This window comes from Rattus rattus, chromosome 8, assembly GCF_011064425.1.
Source record: "Rattus rattus isolate New Zealand chromosome 8, Rrattus_CSIRO_v1, whole genome shotgun sequence".
NCBI lineage: Eukaryota > Metazoa > Chordata > Mammalia > Rodentia > Muridae > Rattus > Rattus rattus.
Window position 1 is genome coordinate 104,969,272 of NC_046161.1, and position 18,194 is coordinate 104,987,465.

At 51.4% G+C, this 18,194-nt stretch overlaps 1 protein-coding gene across 1 annotated transcript; it reads right to left on the minus strand.

The window, feature by feature from the left end:
• Positions 1-2,105: 2,105 nt before the first annotated feature.
• Crtap (cartilage associated protein) lies at positions 2,106-17,819 on the minus strand. Its single transcript, XM_032910989.1, has 7 exons — positions 17,272-17,819; positions 14,000-14,149; positions 10,517-10,688; positions 8,163-8,291; positions 7,044-7,189; positions 5,126-5,209; positions 2,106-2,581 (listed from the first exon to the last, which is right to left on the minus strand). The coding sequence occupies exons 1-7, from the start codon at positions 17,746-17,748 to the stop codon at positions 2,528-2,530; spliced, it is 1,212 nt and encodes a 403-aa protein (XP_032766880.1). The 5' UTR covers positions 17,749-17,819; the 3' UTR covers positions 2,106-2,527.
• Positions 17,820-18,194: the final 375 nt, after the last annotated feature.

Consider the following 18,194-nt stretch of genomic DNA (forward strand, 5'->3'; position numbering starts at 1 on the left):
AGCAGAGAGATGAACACTGGTGCCAGCTCACTTTCTCGTTTTATCAGTCCAGAATCCCAGCCCAGGTGAGCGGGCAAGCACAGTTATAGGGTGGGTCTTTCTACCTCAGTTTACCCATAGAAACTCCCTCCCAGGCAAGCCTAGAGCCTTGTCTCCTAGGCCATCTAAATCCTGTTACGTTGACGGTATTAGCCTCTCACCGACGTTGGTAAATGAGGGAGCGTCAGCCTACCCTTTGCCTTCTCCTCTTACATTCCACACACACCCCATTATCAGTTCCCGGGACCATGCTTTCAAATTCCGCGTGGAATCTGACCACTTCCGGATACAGCCCTTGCTCCGGGAGACCCTGTCCCAACACCTTGTGTCCACCCCCACTGCTCAGGTTTCCTGCAGGGCAGTAAGTGACCCCTGTGGAGCTAACACTCCTCTTTGCATCTCAAAGGCTTTTCCACAGATTGTCAGAACCCCGGGCATCTGTCTCCGACCCACATGGCTGCCCAGCCTTCCCTCCTAGGTCCCAGGTCCAAGCTTCTCTACAGGCCTCCCTGCTGTCAATGCCCACACCAACACGGCACGAGAATCCAGTGTGTGTGTGTGTGTGTGTGTGTGTGTGTGTGTGTGTGTGTGTGTGTGTGTGTGTGTGTTCTTTAATCCTGCCCAGGCTTCCCAGGTCCAAGCCCAGTTCGTGTGTGTGTGTGTGTGTGTGTGTGTGTGTGTGTGTGTGTGTGTGTGTGTTCTTTAATCCCGCAGGCTTTCGCCCAGTTCTCGGTGCAGTGTGTCGGTGCGGGCATCGACACCCTGCAGCTATCCAGATCGACCAGCGCTGAGCCCTGAGACCTGATGTCACCTTCTCAGTCAGCCTGACCGCACTTCACCCTCATTCCAACCTCTGGTCTTCCCTGCTTCCTTTTTCTCTAGTCAGTGTCCTACACGTAGGATGCCTCGGTTCCTACAAACCCATGAGCATCCCTTTTCCTGAAGGTTCTAAGCTGTGAGGGCAGGGCAGTGGTTAACATCAAAGGTCAACATGACAGGATCCAGAATCGCCCAAGTCTCCAGTCTCTAAGCCTGAGAGGGAGATCGATCCTAGGTTACCTTACCTGAGGTGGGGAAGCCCACTGTAAATGCGGGCAGCAGCGCCTCGCCTGTCTAGGGGTTGGATCCCAGATGGAAAACAGAGGAAGTGAGCCCAGTACCAGCATTCTACTTCCTGCCTGCAGATGCTCCCGGGCCGCATGACCCCGCTCACCCACCTCCCTCTGCTGTGACCTCCTGCTGCCCACTATCTCCTCCCCTCCCTCCCACCCCCTTGTCGTGACCTCCCACCACCCACGATCTCCTGCCCACCCCACCCCCATGACCTCCTCCCATCACCACCCCCACCATGACTTCCTGCCCCCATGACCTCCCTCTGCTGTGACCTCTGGCCACTGTGACCTCCTGCTGCCCACTACCTCTTCCCCTACCCCCTCGCCCTCCACCCCACTATCGTGACCTCCCATCACAGTTACCTTCCCCCACCTCACCCCCCTTGCTGTGACCTCCCACCCATTACTGCTCTCTCTAACCCCCCACTTAAACCCCCACCCCTCCTTCTCCCCACCTGTCATGAACTCCCGCCGCCATCATGACCTCCCACCACCGTGGCCTCCTGCAGACGGAATCTCATGATGGAGTCCACCCTCTTACTGTGAGTTGCTTGTGTCAGATATTCTGTTGCAGCTCCCAGACCAGGAACTAACACAAGCAGCTTTTCCTTTGGTTACTAGGCATGGGACCTCTGCTGTCAGTCAAATGAACCCCACACCCCTTAGGAGAATAAAGAAAACCAGACCCCGTCCCTAGCATCATTTCCAACTCTGAGACTTGTAACCCGGCACTGTCCAAATCAAATGAGACTGTAACCCCTGGTGTATTCTGAAGACTCCAAGGAACTGAGCAGAGGCCACCCTCGGGCGTTCTACTCAATTTGCCTCTCAGTGGGTGAAAGGAGGGGCTCAGGCCAGGCCAAGTGAAGGTGATCTGAGGCTCCGAGCTTAGCCTGAATCTTCTGTCCTTAACCGGTGGCGTAAAGGAACGTCTGGAAGGATGGAGAGACCAAAGGAATTCTTCAAATATATTTATCATCTTTTAGTGTTTTTCTTACTTAAAAAATAATACTGATTTTCTTCAGGGATTAAAAAAGCAGACCACAGAAGACTGTCTCTCTGAACACGGGGGAGACACATGGGACCAGACGGGAGACAAGTGTGACCATGGGGAGGGCTGGACTGGACGACGGGAAGGCACATGTGAGGGGAAAGACGGGCGTGATGACGTGTAACCACGAAGACGAGTGTGAATACAGAGAAGGCAGGTGGAAAGGGGAGTGGACGGGTGTGACCTCGGGGAAGGCAGGTTTGACCTTGGTCGGGAGAGACGGTGGCTTCCCCCTTACTTTAAGAAGGGAAGGCTGTGAGGTATCAACAACCCAGGCACTTGAGGAAGGAGGAACGTGGAAGAGAAGTCCCTCAGCTGCTGTGGACTAAGCAGACTCTTCCACCTCCAACAGGTCATCCACATACTCCACAACCTCTCCCTGTAAGAGACGGCAGACACCTCGGTCAGGCAGGCCACAGGGCAGGAAAGGCGTCAGAGACAGGAAGAGAGTTTCCCAGAGGCTACCAATGGCTGGCTGCTTGGACCCAGGCAAGTTCCCCCACTGACTTGCAGCCCAGATGACCTGATGTTTCTCTGCCTGAGAACAGAGCCTTATATTCTACCCCATGTGACCTCGTTGTAAAGCAGCCTGCCACCCCACAGATGACTGGTGTCAAGTAGGTGGTCTAACTAACACCCTGCTGGGCACCTCTCCATCTTCCTCCTGGTCCCTTGGTTGTACCTCAGAAACACATTCTTCCGGTACTTTCCACCTTGAGCAATAGTCACACTTCCCAAGCCACTACAGCCATGTAGGTATGTTGGTATGTTAGGGACTAGTTCCCTGGGACCCTCTTCAGTGAGACCCAACCTAAGGTGCAGGCCTATGCATCCTTGATTAATTCGTTAGTTTGGCAGCCCTGGGGATTGAACCCAGAGCTTTGTGCATGTCAGGTAAATGCTATACCACTGAGCTATACCCCAGGCCCCCACTTTCTCACTTGCACAGAACTTTCATACCCACTGCTGTTCACGGTCACTGCTATTTCGTAAAAAACTGCCGCTTTCTTCCTTAGTGGCCATGACCGACCATGCGGATGGGCATGGTGAAACTTCCCTGACCATGTCTTATTCAGAGTGGTAAGAAGAGTGGGAGGTAGAGCGAAGCTGGGGAGAGGGGCGGCTCAGAGCCTCTGGGACCAGCCCAGCATCTCTCAGAACACATCCTCCTGGCTCTCCCAGGATACAATGGGTCAGAGCAGAACAAGCTCCCAGATCTCTTACGGCTCTAAACGCATGAGTGCCCAGCTTTCTTACAAAGCATTTTCCAGTTCCTTCCAGTCAGATCTCAATAAGTAAACAATAAGACATTTCTACTGATGGCTTTTCCCTGGCCCGGCTGCCCCTCCACAAAATGACCATGTCACTCTTGGTCAGGATGGGTCAGGAAAGGAGCTGGCTTTGAGGAAGAATGCATGGGCCAAGCATGGGCTAAGTCCTAAACTGAGCCCCACTATATGAATAAACGGGGTGCGGTGGTGCCTGTTTGTAATGCCAGCACTTGAGAGGTCCCAGCAGATCACCAGAACTTCACCTTAGAGCTATAATGCAAGCTGGAAGCCAGCCTGTGCTACATAAGATATTGTCTCAAATGACAAAACAAACAAACAAACAAACAAAGGGTTGGCTAGAAAATCAGCTCCCAGAAGAGGATGAGCGAGGACAGTTTATACCCATCAGATTATAATAACCTGGTAGGAAAATGGGGTGGGAGTTATAAGTGCCTTCAGAGTGCAGAACCAGTAAAACTCACTACACTTCTCAAAACTGAAGGTGGGGGGACAACCTTTGGGACAGCTCAGTGGGTGAAGTGTTTGCTATAGAGCCTAATGACCTGAGTTCAATCCTTGGCACCCACAAGGTAGGAGAGGACCAACTCCCTCAAGCTGCTTCTGACCTCCATGATGGCACTGTAGCATGCCCCTGCCCTCTTCCCCACACAAATAAGTAAACAAGCAAATAAATGTAAATAAAACCAAAGAAAGGGCCTGGTGGGACACACCTATAGCTCTACCGATTTGGACTTGGCTAACCTGGGCTACATGGCAAGACCTTATCTCCAGAAGAAACAAAAGGAGGGGAAAGCTGGGGGCACAGGTCCAAGGGAGAAGTGCCTGATTCTCAAGTTTAGGGACCTCAGTATGCACGTGCACAGCACCAAGGCACAATGACACAGGTCTGTCACTCACCGCTGGGGAAGCAGACAGAGAAATGAAGATCCCGGGAGCTTGCTGCATAGTCAGTTGAACCAAGTAAATAAACTCCAGGTTCTGTGAGCAACTCTGCTTTGACCTGAATTCAATCCCCGGAACCCACAAAAAGGTAGAAGTAGGGACTGACCCCACAGGGCTGTCCTGTGACCTCACACATGCACAGGGACAAGTGTCCCCACCTCTATCTCTCCCTCCCTCTCTCCCTCTCCCTCTCCCCCCCCCTCTCTCTCACACACACACACACACACACACACACACACACACTTGTCACATATTCCAAACACATTTCCCCCACAGGAAAAGCATCGGTCTAGCCTGGACTTCCAGCTCTGGGCTTTCCACACCAGAACACTGGCTTTCATTAAAACACTAACAGCAGGGGTTGGGGATTTGGCTCAGTGGTAGGCGCTTGCCTAGGAAGCGCAAGGCCCTGGGTTCGATCCCCAGCTCGGAAAAAAAAAAAAAAAAAAAACCACTAACAGCAGCTGTCTTCCCCCGGTTCTTTTTTTTGGAGCTGGGGGATGAACCCAGGGCCTTGCGCTTCCTAGGCAAGCGCTCTACCACTGAGCCAAATCAACCCCAGCAGCTGTCTTTTTGAGGGCCCCTTTTGTTTCTTACATGAGGGAGACCCAGCCTTCCAGTGACTCTAGCAGCAGAGACAAGAGTCACGTTTTCTCTTGGGCAGACTCGTGCAGAGCACAAAAGCTTACCTCATCATCGTCCATGAGGTGTTCCTGAGCGAAGTCGTACAGTTCTTTCTGGAGCGTAGTCACATTAAAGAACTGAACTGCCTCCTGTCAGACAGAGAGAGAACTGTCAGGTGACCGGACTTCTCATGTGAGAGTTGGCAGCAAGAGGCACAGGGTCCTGGATTTCATTCACGTCATGAAAGGGTTAACGAGCATGCAAGAGGAAAGATTGTGAGTGTGAACGAACCCCACAGCCACCGAAGTGTGGGGATACTAAAGTGAATGCTATGATATATAAATGATATGGTTCTTAAAAGCGGGGTGGGGGGAGAGCAGGGACTGGGGTTGGGGGAGGTTCTGGGCCAAAGCTCAGTTGGGGTCATGTTTGCCTGGCTTGCTCCAAACCCCAGGACCCATCCCCCAACACAGCACAGGCCAAGTGTGTGCTGAATGCATGTAATCCTGGACCTTGGAAGGTGAAGGCAGGAGAAGCTCAGGGCCAGCCTGGGCTACATGAGATGCTGTCAAAAACAAAAAAACCCACTGGAAATGTAGGTGTGGCAGAGCATGTGACTGGTGCGCATGAAGTCCTGGGTTTTATTCCCGTAGCATAAACTAAACAAAACAAGACAAAAACCAAAACCAAAACACTCATAGCAACTGAGGAAATGTGTGTGCGTGTGTGTGTGTGTGTGTGTGTGTGTGTGTGTGTGTGTGTGTGTGTGTGTGTGTGTGTGTGTGTGCTTTTGCAAAGGAATTGAGATCGGAAGATTTATTTATGAAAACCTAGGACAGCATACAAAGAAACCTCCTGAATAGAAAAAAAAAAAAAAAATGGGGTTGGGGATTTAGCTCAGTGGTACAAGCGCTTACCTAGGAAGCGCAAGGCCCTGGGTTCAGTCCCCAGCTCGAAAAAAAAAAAGAACAAAAAAAAAAAATTTGTTACTATTTTATTGGGACAGGTGTTGTAGCCCAGGCTAGCCTCAAACTTAATGATAACCTTCTCGCCTCTGCATCCAGAGTGCTAGAATTATAGTCACATGCCACCATGCCTGACAGTGGCAAATAGTTTTTGAAAGTCCCATATAAGGGGTTGGGGATTTAGCTCAGTGGTAGAGCGCTTGCCTAGCAAGCGGAAGGCCCTGGGTTCGGTCCCCAGCTCCGAAAAAAAAGAAAAAAGAAAAAAAAAAAAAAGTCCCATATAATTAACCCCTGACAGTAGGTATAAAGCCTCAAATTTGTATCAAAGGAATTAAGTGATATTTAATTCATAAAAGTCTATGACCCCAGTTCTTGGGAGGCACAGGCAGGGAGATTGCAGATTTGAGACCAGCCTGAGCTAGATAGTAAAACCCTATCTTTAAAGACCAAGGGCGGACGGTACCTCAGTGAGGGAGCATGTAAGACTATAAGAAGCTCCTGGACTCAAATACCATAAAGGGGGGCGGGGGTGATGCTGGGGACACAAAGTTACAAAACCAGCATGTGAAGTCAAATCCTATTTTTGTAACAATAAACCCATAAGTAAATACATGAACTGGAAGAAGGAATTTAAAAAGCTATGTGGGTCTGGAGAGGGCTCATTGGGTAAAGGTGCTGCTAAGCCTGACAACTTGAGTTCAATCCCTGGGACCCACATCATAAAAGGAGAAAAATGATTCTCACAAGTCGTCCTCTGGCCCCACTGCATGCCGCTGTATGTGCAGAGCCACATACATACATACACACACACACGGCAAATAAGTAAAAATATAAGAGAAAAATTAAGCAGGGTGTGACGGCATATGCCTCTGATCCCAGCATTCAGGGGGCAGAAGCAAGGGGGTCTCTCCGAGTTCAAGGCCAGCCTGGTCTACTCAGTCAGTCAGGGCTACAGAGTCAGAGCCTGACTCTGGAGGGGCAGGGAGACTGGTAAGTCGGACCCAGTGCAGACACTCACCAGTCTGGGCTGGAAGTGCTCATCTGAGAGGCCCCACTTGTCCCGGTGGTACTGATAGTAGACGAGATTCTGTTGCATGACCTTGTCATTCGGGTCAAAGAGCAGGTAGCTGACGGCACACGGGGCTGCGTTCTTCAGATCGTTCACTGGAACCAGAGAGGAGAGGCCAGGCAGGTGAGAGCCAGCCCTGATGCCGCCCACCCCCATGGAAGCTAGAAGCTTGACCTTAGACCTCGGGACGTGAGCAGGGCACAGTCCACGTCCCATGGCAGCCTCAAGGATGGCAGAAACCGTGGATCACGCTGAGGCTTCAGACAATCGGAGCGTGTCACAAGAGGTGACGGGTGGGTCTCAAGGCCTGTGCCACACTGGGACTGAGGAGGACCGAGGCTGCTTAACTACAGGCTTCCTGCTGGAGGCTGCATGCAGCTCCTGGGTCCCATCTGGCTAGGACCACTGTTCCCAGAGAGGGCAGGCCCTCCTCTAACCAAACCAGACTTGGAAGTCAGAAGAAAGGCTGGCAATGTAGCTCAGCTGGTAAAGTGTTTGCTGAACATACATGGAGCCCTGGGTTCGAACCCTAGTTCTTTATAAACCATGCATAGTTGAATCAAAGGTGACCTTGTCCTGCCATCTTCCCAGAACATGGGTTCCCTGTTTAGAACTGGACCCCCCTACATCACCATCCACACGGGGATTCTACAGAGTGGCATTTGTCTTGGGAGGCAGGCCAAGAAGAAATGAGACAGAAGCCCCAAGGTATTTACTCTGGTACTTTCCAGAGCCACTTCTAATCTATAATGCGAAGACACGTGTTTAGCATTTGAAGATGATTCAATTGTGCCCCCTAGTGGCTGCTTCCTCTAATGACAACATTAAGGCTCTTCCTGCACACAGCCTGTATGGCTGATGAAGGTGATAATTTATACTTAGACTCTATTTCTCCAACCCCTGGAAAGCAAAAATCTCCCACAGAATAGCAGGCAAAACCCAGAGTTCAAGCTCGGAAGCCTGGCTCAGGGTCTCTGCTCGATTCAAGGAGCCACAAGGCCTCTTCGTGCACAGCACAGCCCTTGGTGGACCTTCTCAGCCACCACAGGAAGGCAGGGAGTTACTTACACTTGTAGTAAGCAAACTGCAAATAGTGGTAGATGGTAGCCACAAATTTCTCCACGGGGTAGCCTCCTATGACTGGGGTGAGGGTCTCCTCACAATGAATCTTACACTCCAGAACTTCCACATAGTGATCTGAAAAAACAGATATAAATTCTTAGAACAGTCGGTCTGTCTGTCTCTGTGTCCCCCTCCTCCTCCTCCTCCTCCTCCTCCACCTCCTCCTCCTCCTCCTTCTCTCTCTCTCTCCTTCCCTTTCTCTGTCTCTGCCCCCCCAACTCTCTCTCTCTCTCTCTCTCTCTCTCTCTCTCTCTCTGCCTCTCTCCCTCCCTCCCTCTCTGAAAACCAAGGCCCCGTGCACTCTAGGCACGAGCTCTTCCACTAGCCCAACCTCAGCCCCATCACTATCTTCAGTCTAGTCCTGCCTTCCACACACACGGAGGTAAAAGGGGGAAAATTTCAACATTTAAAATAAAGAACTCGTGGCTGCAGGGATAGCCCCATGGTGAACACCGGCCGTTCTTCTAGAGGACCCAGGTTCAGATCCTGGCACCACAGGGTGGCTCGCAACCACCTGTACCTCCAGTTTCAGGGGATCCCCTCACGTTCTTTTGGCTTCTCCAGGCACCAGGCATGTGGCCCGGCCACCAGCATGAATCAATCTCAGGACCCACATTGTAGGCAGAGAGAACCAATATCCATAAGTTGTCCTCTGATCACGAGTGAGCCACCGTGCTACCCCTCCCTACACCCCATATACACGCAAAATAAATAAAAAATACGATCTAAAAAGAATATTAATATAAATTAATATGAATAGCGATCTTGCACTGCCGAGACGCTATTCCTCTTCTACTGTAAATATTGTCATTTCTCTAATGGTTTAAACCAAAGGTTAGGGGTTTAACTCAATGGAAGAGGGCTTGCCTGACATACATGAGGCCTGGGTTTGATCTCCAGCACCACAAAAAACAACAACAACAACAACAACAATTTAATTGTCAAGTTGGTAGAAAACAAAACTGAGACATCGTCTCATGCAGCTCAGGCTGGCTTTGAACTCCTACGTAGCAGAGGACGGCCTCCACCTCCTCATCCTCCTGGCTCTACCTAGTGATCCCAAGTGCTGGGATAACAGGCGTGCGCCTCAGGACCAGATAATGCAGAGCTGGGAACCGAACCCAGGGCTGGGTGAGCACTTTAGTCCACTGAGCCGCACCCCCAAACCCAAACGACGGAAGTCCTGTGTGTGAATTTGGATATACAAAATGGGAAAGATGAAAACCAGAAGAGACTGTAAAATCTGTGGGGGCGGGGAGGTACTTATGCATGAGTGACTTTCATAGAAAAAAAATGGTATCAGCAAAACTTCTCAAGGGTGAAGCTGGAACTGAGGAGAAGCAGGCAGGGACTGTGATGTCCTTAGGGCCCCTGCTGTTAACATATAACCCGTGAGGCGATAGATCAACCCTGATGCAGCACAAGCAGAAAACACTTTAACTAAATGCTTACAAATGAACAGCCCTGGGCAGGGACAGAGCGGTAACCAGGGTTAAACATTTATGGAGCATGCGTGAGGCCCCAGGTTCAACTCCCACATCGCCATAAAAAATAAATAGCGCCTCCGGTAAGAGAAGAGCAGACATGACACGTCTGCATGTGACATGCTCAAGCTACTTCTAGCTGTTCTGGCCAAAACTGCAGAAGATGGCAGCAGGGACCTTTCCTGTAAAACGGTGGCTCACTGGGTAAGAGCACCTGCAGAAGCCGCGACGGCTGGAGTCTGATCCCTGGGATCCATGTGGCAGAGAGAGAACAGGCCCTGTAAGTTGTCCTCTGACCTCTACACGCACACTATGGCACGTGTGTGCAAGCGTGTATGCACTCAAGAGAAATAAACAAATAAATGAAAAATAAAACAGCTCAATGGGGATAAAGGTGCCCAAACCCACCTGAGCCCATTGTCCACAGGGTGGAAAGAAGAAACTGACGTCCACAAAGCGTCGTCCACCCGTGTGCCGTGGCAGACACGGGCACACACACACACACACACACACACACACACACACACACAAAATGGAAATGAGTAAGACAGAAAAACACTGTAGGGGCTTGGGAGATGGTTCAGTGGTTAAGAGTACTGACTATTCTTCCAGAGGTCCTGAGTTCAATTCCCAGTAACCACATGGCGGCTCACAACCATCTGTAATGAGATCTGATACCCTCTTCTGGTGTGTGTGAAGACAGCTACAGTGTACTTATATATAATAAACAAACAAACAAATAAATAAATCTTTTTTAAAAAGGGTCCTTAGATGCCAATTCAAGCACCTGGTGTACAGGCCCCACCCATAACCGACCTGCTATGGACAGGTAGAAATCCTTGAAGTCCTTAATCTCCCTCGACCCCTCACAGGCAGCCAGGCACTCATAAAAGGCCTTGAAGAAGTCAGGAAGTGCCAGCTCCATGTCGGAAATGGATGTCCTCCAATTCTCCCCGTTGTAGGCCCGCACTGCACGGACAAACAGGCTCTGTAAAGCAAGAAGACGCCGTGAAGCTCCCTCTTGGCAAACAAGAGACACATTGTCTCCCCAAAAGAACCATGCAAGACCCTGACCAAGCCCTGCTCCCTGGTCCTGGATGACTCTTGACTAGATGCAAACCAAGCCCCACTGTGTGTGGATCTAGATTTGCCGACCATGTTCACAACAGACACATTTTAAAAAAAAAAACAAAACAAAACAGAATCTCAGGTAGCCTGAGGTGACTTCAAACTCCCTGTGTAGCTAAAGATGACTTCTACCTCCTTTCTAAAATTTTACTTTTACATTCTATTTAGAGTGCATGCATGCGTGCGTGCCTACATGCGTGTGCACCACATGTAGACTTGTAGAGATCAGATGCCCTCTGAGAGGAGACAGTTCTCTCCTACCAAACTGAGTCCTGGGGATCAAACTCAGGACACTCCCCAGGTTTGGCAGCAAAGACACATCAGTCCACTAAGCCACCTTGCTAGCTGGACCTTGAATTTCTGTGTGCTAGATTCACAGGTATGAGCCACCACGCCCAGTTTTATACAATGCTGGGGACTGAACCCAGGACACTGTGCACTTACGCAAACACTCTACCACTGAGCTACGCCCCCAACCCAAACGACTACAGATCTCATTGTACTAAGACTAAGACAAATGGGTACCGGCATAGTGGGGTATTCCTGTGACAACCTGACCATGTTTTGGGGAGGACTCTGGAAGGACTTTGGAACTTCGAGCTAGAAGAGCTATTTGGGATGTTAAGAGCTTCTGTAGGAGCTTCGAAGATAATGTTGAGAACAGTGCAGAAGATGGAGGCCTGGCTTGTGAAATTTCAGAGGGAAGACTCTTATCGGGGCCATGTTGTTTTGATTGTGAAGATTCTGTGGTTTCGGTTAGCTGGGGCTGAAGAATCAGCTGTGATTAACAAGATTCCAGAACTACTAAAGCGAATCTTTGCATTACAAGGACTATTGATGCTGGTCAGATCGAGTTAAGAAATTAGCAGTGATTAAGAAGAGACCAGCATCACTGAGGTAAAATCATCTGGGAAGTGTTTTTTTTAGAGCTGTGTTCCAGAGATTGCTAAGGTTGTACCTTATACTGTGGCTGGACTTGGTAATGTGTAAGAGTCACCCAGGTGGTACTGGTTTTAAAGGCATGAAGGGGTCATGAAGAGCAGCTGAGGCTGGGCACTGTGAGAGGCCATGGAAGGCCATTGGTGAAGGTGCAGCCTCAGTTGCAATTGATGGCCCAGGACTGAAGTAGTCATGCAAAGGAGTTGAGGCCTGGCACCATGAAGAGAGCCTGCGAGAGGCTATTGCTGAAGCCTAGCTGCAATGGAAGACAGCAGTGTTTTGGAGACACCAGTACCATGAGATGACCACCAAGAGCAGCAGCAGCAGTGGAGAACAGGCGGCTGGAGCCTAGAAGACAAGGTGTGCGCTACAAAGGGCAGTGCTGGAGAAGTGACCCAAGCTCTTGGAGGAGCTCAGAAGATCATGAGTGGATCCCAGGCATTGGACAGTTAGAGTTTGATTTTGCTTTTGATTGTGACTGTGCCCTAATATTTTTCCCTCTTTCACAGTTATGAGACTTTGAATTTTAAAAGGTATTAGACATTTTAAATGGATTGAACTTTTAATATGTAAAGACTGTGAGACTCTCAAAGTTATTTAGATCTTGGGGATGAATAAGAAAGTAAGGGTTGAGGCTTAATAGTGATGTGTATGTCAAGGTGACAAGGGGTCAATTGTACTGGCTGGTTTTGTATGTCAACTTGACACAAACTAGAGTTATCACAGAAAAAGGAGCCTCAGTTGAGGAAATGCCTCCATGAGACCCAGCTGTAAGGCATTTTCTCAACTAGTGATCAAGGGGGAGGATCCAGCCCATTGTGGGTGGTACCATCCCTGGGCTGGTGGTCCTGGGTTCTATAAGAGAGCAAGCTGAGCAAGGCAGGGGAAGCAAGCCAGTAAGTAACATTCCTCCATGGCCTCTGCATCAGCTCCTGCTTCCTGACCTGCCTCAGTTCCAGTCCTGACTTCCTTTGGTGATGAACAGCGATGTGGAAGTGTGAGCTGAATAAACCCTTTCCTCCCCAACTTGCTTCTTGGTCATGATGTTTGTGCAGGAATAGAAACTCTGCCTAAGACAATCTTCTTCAGTTCAACTCAAAATATAGCAAGTATTTGACAATAAAATCAATTCAGACCAGGGAAAAGTAGAAGAGATTGGATCGGGGCTGAAACTGGATCAGCCTCTGAGTCAGGGGCTGGCTGGCGGCGGCCTGACTGCAAAGGGGCAGGAGGAAATGTGTCAGTCAGGGTGATTAAAAAATTCCTCGGGGTTGGGGATTTAGCGCAGGGGGGGAGCGCTTGCCTAGGAAGCGAAAGGCCCTGGGTTCGGTCCCCAGCTCCAAAAAAAAAGAACCAAAAAAAAAAAAAAAAAAAAAAATTCCTCACCACGCTTCTTTGTAGCTGTCACATGACACATGAAGTTGTCACAGATCACTGAATTACATAAAGTTCATCAGCAGTTAGCGAAAAGAGCATGGTGGCGCATGTGGCCCAGCTTGGCTTTGAACCTCCGGCAATCATCAATGCCTCAGGCCTCCCTAGTGCTGCGATTACAGGCAAAGTCACCATGCCCAATTTGCCAATTTTCCTTCATGGATATTTTGTGTGTCCCCAGTTTCCTATTGTCACAGATCAGCAGGTATCACTGAAAACATCACGACGTTCTTTAGATGTCAGCATCCTGGCCAGGGAGATAGCCCAGTGGGTAACGGCTCCTGCCGTCAAGCCCGACAAACTGAATTCAATCCCCCAGACCCACAGGGTCAAGAAAGAGAAGTACAAATTGTCCTCTGACTGCCACAAAAGTGGTACGCCACACCTACTCACACACACACACACACACACACATACTCACACTCATACACACTCACACACACACACATACTCACACTCACACACACACTCACACACATACTCACACTCATACACACACACACACACACACACACACACACACACACACACACACACACACACACACACACACACCACACACACACACACACACACACACACACACACACACACACACACACACACACACACACACACACACACACACACACACACACACATCACACACACACCACACACACATACTCATACACACTCATACACACACACTCACACACACATACATTCACACACACACACAAAATAGAATGTAATTAAAAAAAAAAAATCAGTTGCTCCCAGAGTCCTGCCCAACTGTGGGGTGAAGCCAGAGAGTACCTCGTAGGACTTGGTTTCCAAGTCTTTAATGTGGTCCTCAGCTCCAGGCAAGCTCTTGTAATACTCCATGTTTCTCTTCATCATCTCGTCCTCAGGATGCTTCAGAAGATAGGTGTGAGCGGCAGCGATGGCCTTCGGGAGGTCATTGGCCTAAGTGTGTAGTTGTAGACAGACACTGAGCCTTTATGACTGGGAGTTCATTTCAGCAACTTCTCTTTCTTCCTTCCCCTCGCTCTCCCCTCCCTCCCTCTCCTTCCTTCCTTAACCCACTCTTAGGTAGCTCAGGCTAGCCTGGAAGCTGATGATGACCTTGAACTTCTGACAAGGGATCACAGCACGTGTGACTATAACTAGTCTTACTCTTCGATGGGGCTCAAAGCCTGCTGCACGCCAGTTACTCTACCAGCCGAGCTAGGGCATCAGCCTCCTCAGGGAGCCCTTCAGTTCCCTCTTGACCTAAGTGACATCTCCACTTAAGAGAAGAAGGACGTGTCAAGGACTTTCAAGACCTGGCCCAGCCATTCTGATGAGTCTTTGTGCCTTTCCTGTCTATTCTGCATTGTCTGCACCATCCAAGCCCCAGGAGAATGGCACTGACCGCAGATCCCAGGTTCTCTGGCTGGCTCAGGGGTTACCTACGAGGAGCCCAGTGGGAAGCTAAAAGGAGAGCTGTGGCCTATTTCATCTTCTGGCTCTCTCCCCACAGCGACCCCCTGACTGCAGTGTTCCCAAACTAAAGGTCACAGACCCTGTCAAGATGGCCTTCTCCTTTGGTCACTCTAGTAACTTCTAGTAACCGCTCACTCCTTTGCTCTTTCTGGCCAAGGGTTGGGTATCCCTGAGTGGCCCTAGTGCTGGGGGGATTAGAACATCCCGTGTGTGCCCCTGAACACTTCTACAAACAACTGTCTTAATAAATTCTCCTCACGTTATCTTTTCTGGAGGAACCTCGACCAACACGTTAATGTTTGCGGAGATCTCACGGCACCTTCTGCCTCCCTCTCTCTGACTCATGCACTCCACACATATTTGTAGAGCCTCTCCTATATGCAGGCACTGTTTCCAGGAAGCAGGAAGCAGGCTAGTGACAGTCAGTTCACCCACAGAGCTGCAGGAGCTTCAGAGTTTAGAGCTGGCTACCTGACCAGTACTAGCAGGAACACAGTTATTAGGAGAGGCACCAATCTGCACCAGAAAGCCCCTAAACTTGAGCCAATCTGCATACAATGGTGGTTTCCACGTGGAGAGGAAGTGGGTGGGGGAAGGCAGGCTCCCAGGTGTCAAGGCTGCTGCCCAGAGAATGGCAGGAGGTGGCCTGTGGCTGGTGGGACTTGGGAGGGAAGGCTGAGCTGGCAGCTGGAGAGAAGAGAAGGTTGGGAATGCAGCCAATGACCTGAGACTTGTTCTAGGAAGAGCACGGGGGCCAGCGAGATGGCTCGGTGGGTAAAGGTGCTTGCCACCAAGCTGGACGGCTGTGCCCGGAGCCCACATTCTAGGAGAAAATAGATGCCTACAAACTGTCTTCTGACCGTCACACGTGCACATCGTGTGCCCACCTGTGCACACAGGTTCACTAAATTAGTAAAAGCAAATAAATAAATAAATAAATAAATAAATAAATATTTCTTAACCAGAAAAAGTATTAATTGGGTCTTGAGAATTCTCTCTCTGCCAAGGCCCGTGAAGGCCCAGTAAGCTGACACCTTTCTGTCCAGAAACTGGGAAATCAAACCTCCCAGAGCAAGGACTTAAAGGGCAGGGAGCTGCAATTTGTGGCTATTTTTAGCAAGCAATCGCGGGCAGAATGTAGCAGCCATGAAGAGACAGTGAATGATCTGTCTTAAATTCTAGATGACAGGGCTCGAGCACAGATGAACCTGGGAATCTGCAACACACTTCCCAGAGCAGAGGAGTCTGCCACCAAAGGGCAGGCCGCGTTTACGAAGCCCTCCTTCCAGTTCCGGGTACTCCGCTGGGGCACCCTGCGGCGTATTTGCTACCTCAGCAGAGGCCGCAAACAATTTTCACAGGAGCTGGGGGGGCAGGCGGCGTGCAGGAGGTAAGCAGGCATAAAGATCCACCATCAGCCTCAGCTGTGGGGCAAGTCTGAAGCTAGCACGAGAGAGAGAGAGAGAGAGAGAGAGAGAGAGAGAGGAGAGGAGGGAGGGGGAGGAGGGAGGGAGGGGAGGGAGGAGGAGGAGAGAGAGAGAGAGAGAGAGAGAGAGAGAGAGAGAGAGAGAGAGAGAGAGAGAGAGAATTTTCATGCTCAAATGAAGGAGGAAGGGCAGGATTTGAGAGCTTGGGCAGAGCTCTGTGGCAGAGCCTGGGTGAAGGGACGGGAGCCATAGCTCAGTCGGTAAGGGCACTTCCTGCTCTTCCAGAGGACTCAAGGTTCTCTCTCTATTCCCTGCACACAGTTGCTCTGAGTGGCTCACAAACACCTCTAATTCCAGCTCTAAGGGGATCTGCTGCCCTCTTCTGGCCTCCACAGGCATCCACACACATACGACATGGTATACACAGACAGAAGCATACAGATAGACACGCATGCACACAAAAATATCTAAGTGAGGGAAAAAATCAAAGGATAAAGGAACGATGCTCAAGGATGAGGGGCGAAGCGGATCCTTGGGCTTGGTGGGGCTAGACCTAGAGCAGAGGCCCACCAATAGGGTATGCTGCTGGTGGGTGCTCACAAGGGTGGGGCTCAGTGGGCTGGGAGAGGCAGGGTGAGCTCAATTGGGGGAGCTCAATGGGACAGGTTGGGATCTGGGAGTGGGGTGGGAATAAGCTTGGTGAGGTAGGGCCCAGGGGCAGGCCTGGGGCAGGGCTCTGTAGAGAGGGACTCCAGGGTAGAGCTGGAGAGGCTGGGAGGTGAAGTATGGTTCTGGGAACTGGCAGCTCAATTGGGCGAGGCTCAGCTGAGGTGGGTCTTGGGGCAAGTCGGGATTGGCTTGGTAGGACAAGTTTTGAGAGAGGGTGATTGTGCAGAGAAGGGAGGGTCTTGCACCCAGGACAGCATATGATGGGCGGGGCTTGTGTGGGCGGGGCTCAACTGGACTGCAGGCTTGCTTGGGGGGTTAGGTGGGGCAGAAGTGGTTTGGCAGCTGGGGTCAGCTGGGCGGGACTTAAGGGCGGGGATTTAAGTTCAGCCGGAAGGGGATGGGTGGGCGGGACTCGGGGCGAAGACCTGGGCTCGACGGGGCGGGGCTCTGTGCCGGGGTGGGCGGGGTTTCGCGGGGCGGGGCTCAGGGTGGGGCGAGCGCACTTACCTTGAAGTAGGCGAACTGCAGGAATTTGTAGGGCTCGCGCTGCTGAAAGTCAGCCAGCACCGCGCGGCTGGGCTGCGACTGGCGGAAGGCGGGCAGGCCCTGCTTGCAGCGCTTGAGGCACTGCGCGCGGCGCAGCACGCCGCCAAAGAGGCGCAGCTCCGTGTGGCTGGCGGGGCTGCCGGGACCAGCGGGCGCGGGCGCAGGCGTGGCTGCGCTGCAGTTGCGGTGGCAGAAGGCCTCGCTGTCGCGCAGCAGACGGTGCAGCCGCAGGCTCACCTCTAGGTAGCCCACGCTCTCGGCCCAGTGCTCGCCGCTGTACTGGTCGAGCGCGTGGCGGTAGGCCGACTCGAGCGGCATCAGCTCGTCCCGGGGGAAGCTGCGGAAGCTGTAGCGCTCATACTGCGCGCGCCCGGGGGGCAGCGCGCACCCAGCACACAGCAGCACCAGCAAGGCGGCCGCAGGGCTGCGGGGCCCCATCGCGCCCGGCCCGCTAACCCGAGCCCAGAGCCCAGGATGCGCTACGCGGCAGGCCTAGGAGGGGAGGCGGGGACGCCGGCCGTGGCCCGCCCCGTCCGGCAGACCTCCCCGTCCGGGGACCGAAATGGGCGTGCCTGGGGGAGGTGCTCAGTCCTTGCCTCTGAGAGGTGGAGGGGCAGGACCTTAGTGAATTCCAGGCCAGCCTGAGGTGTGTGGAACCCCATCTTTGAAAGGAAAGAAAGTTTATAATCACTTGAAGAATGTATGGGCCGCGCACCTCTAGTTTCCAGTTCAGCACATCCTGGGTCGGGGTGCGTTTTCTTTTTCGACTTGGTCTCCTTGCCCAGGCTAGCCTTAAACTCCCTCTATAGTACAAATTGATTTCAAATTCACTGCCATCCTCCAGCCTCCTCACTGCAGGGAATCACCAAGTCTGCCATACACAA

Excerpts from the sequence above, each read along its gene's own strand:
- Crtap (XM_032910989.1), bottom strand. The coding sequence starts at position 17,748 with ATGGGGCCCCGCAGCCCTGCGGCCGCCTTGCTGGTGCTGCTGTGTGCT. Across the intron at positions 14,150-17,271 it reads TGCAGTTCGCCTACTTCAAG|GCCAATGACCTCCCGAAGGC; the intron begins GTAAGTGCGCTC and ends CTACACACTTAG. Across the intron at positions 5,210-7,043 it reads AGCACTTCCAGCCCAGACTG|GAGGCAGTTCAGTTCTTTAA; the intron begins GTGAGTGTCTGC and ends TCTGTCTGACAG.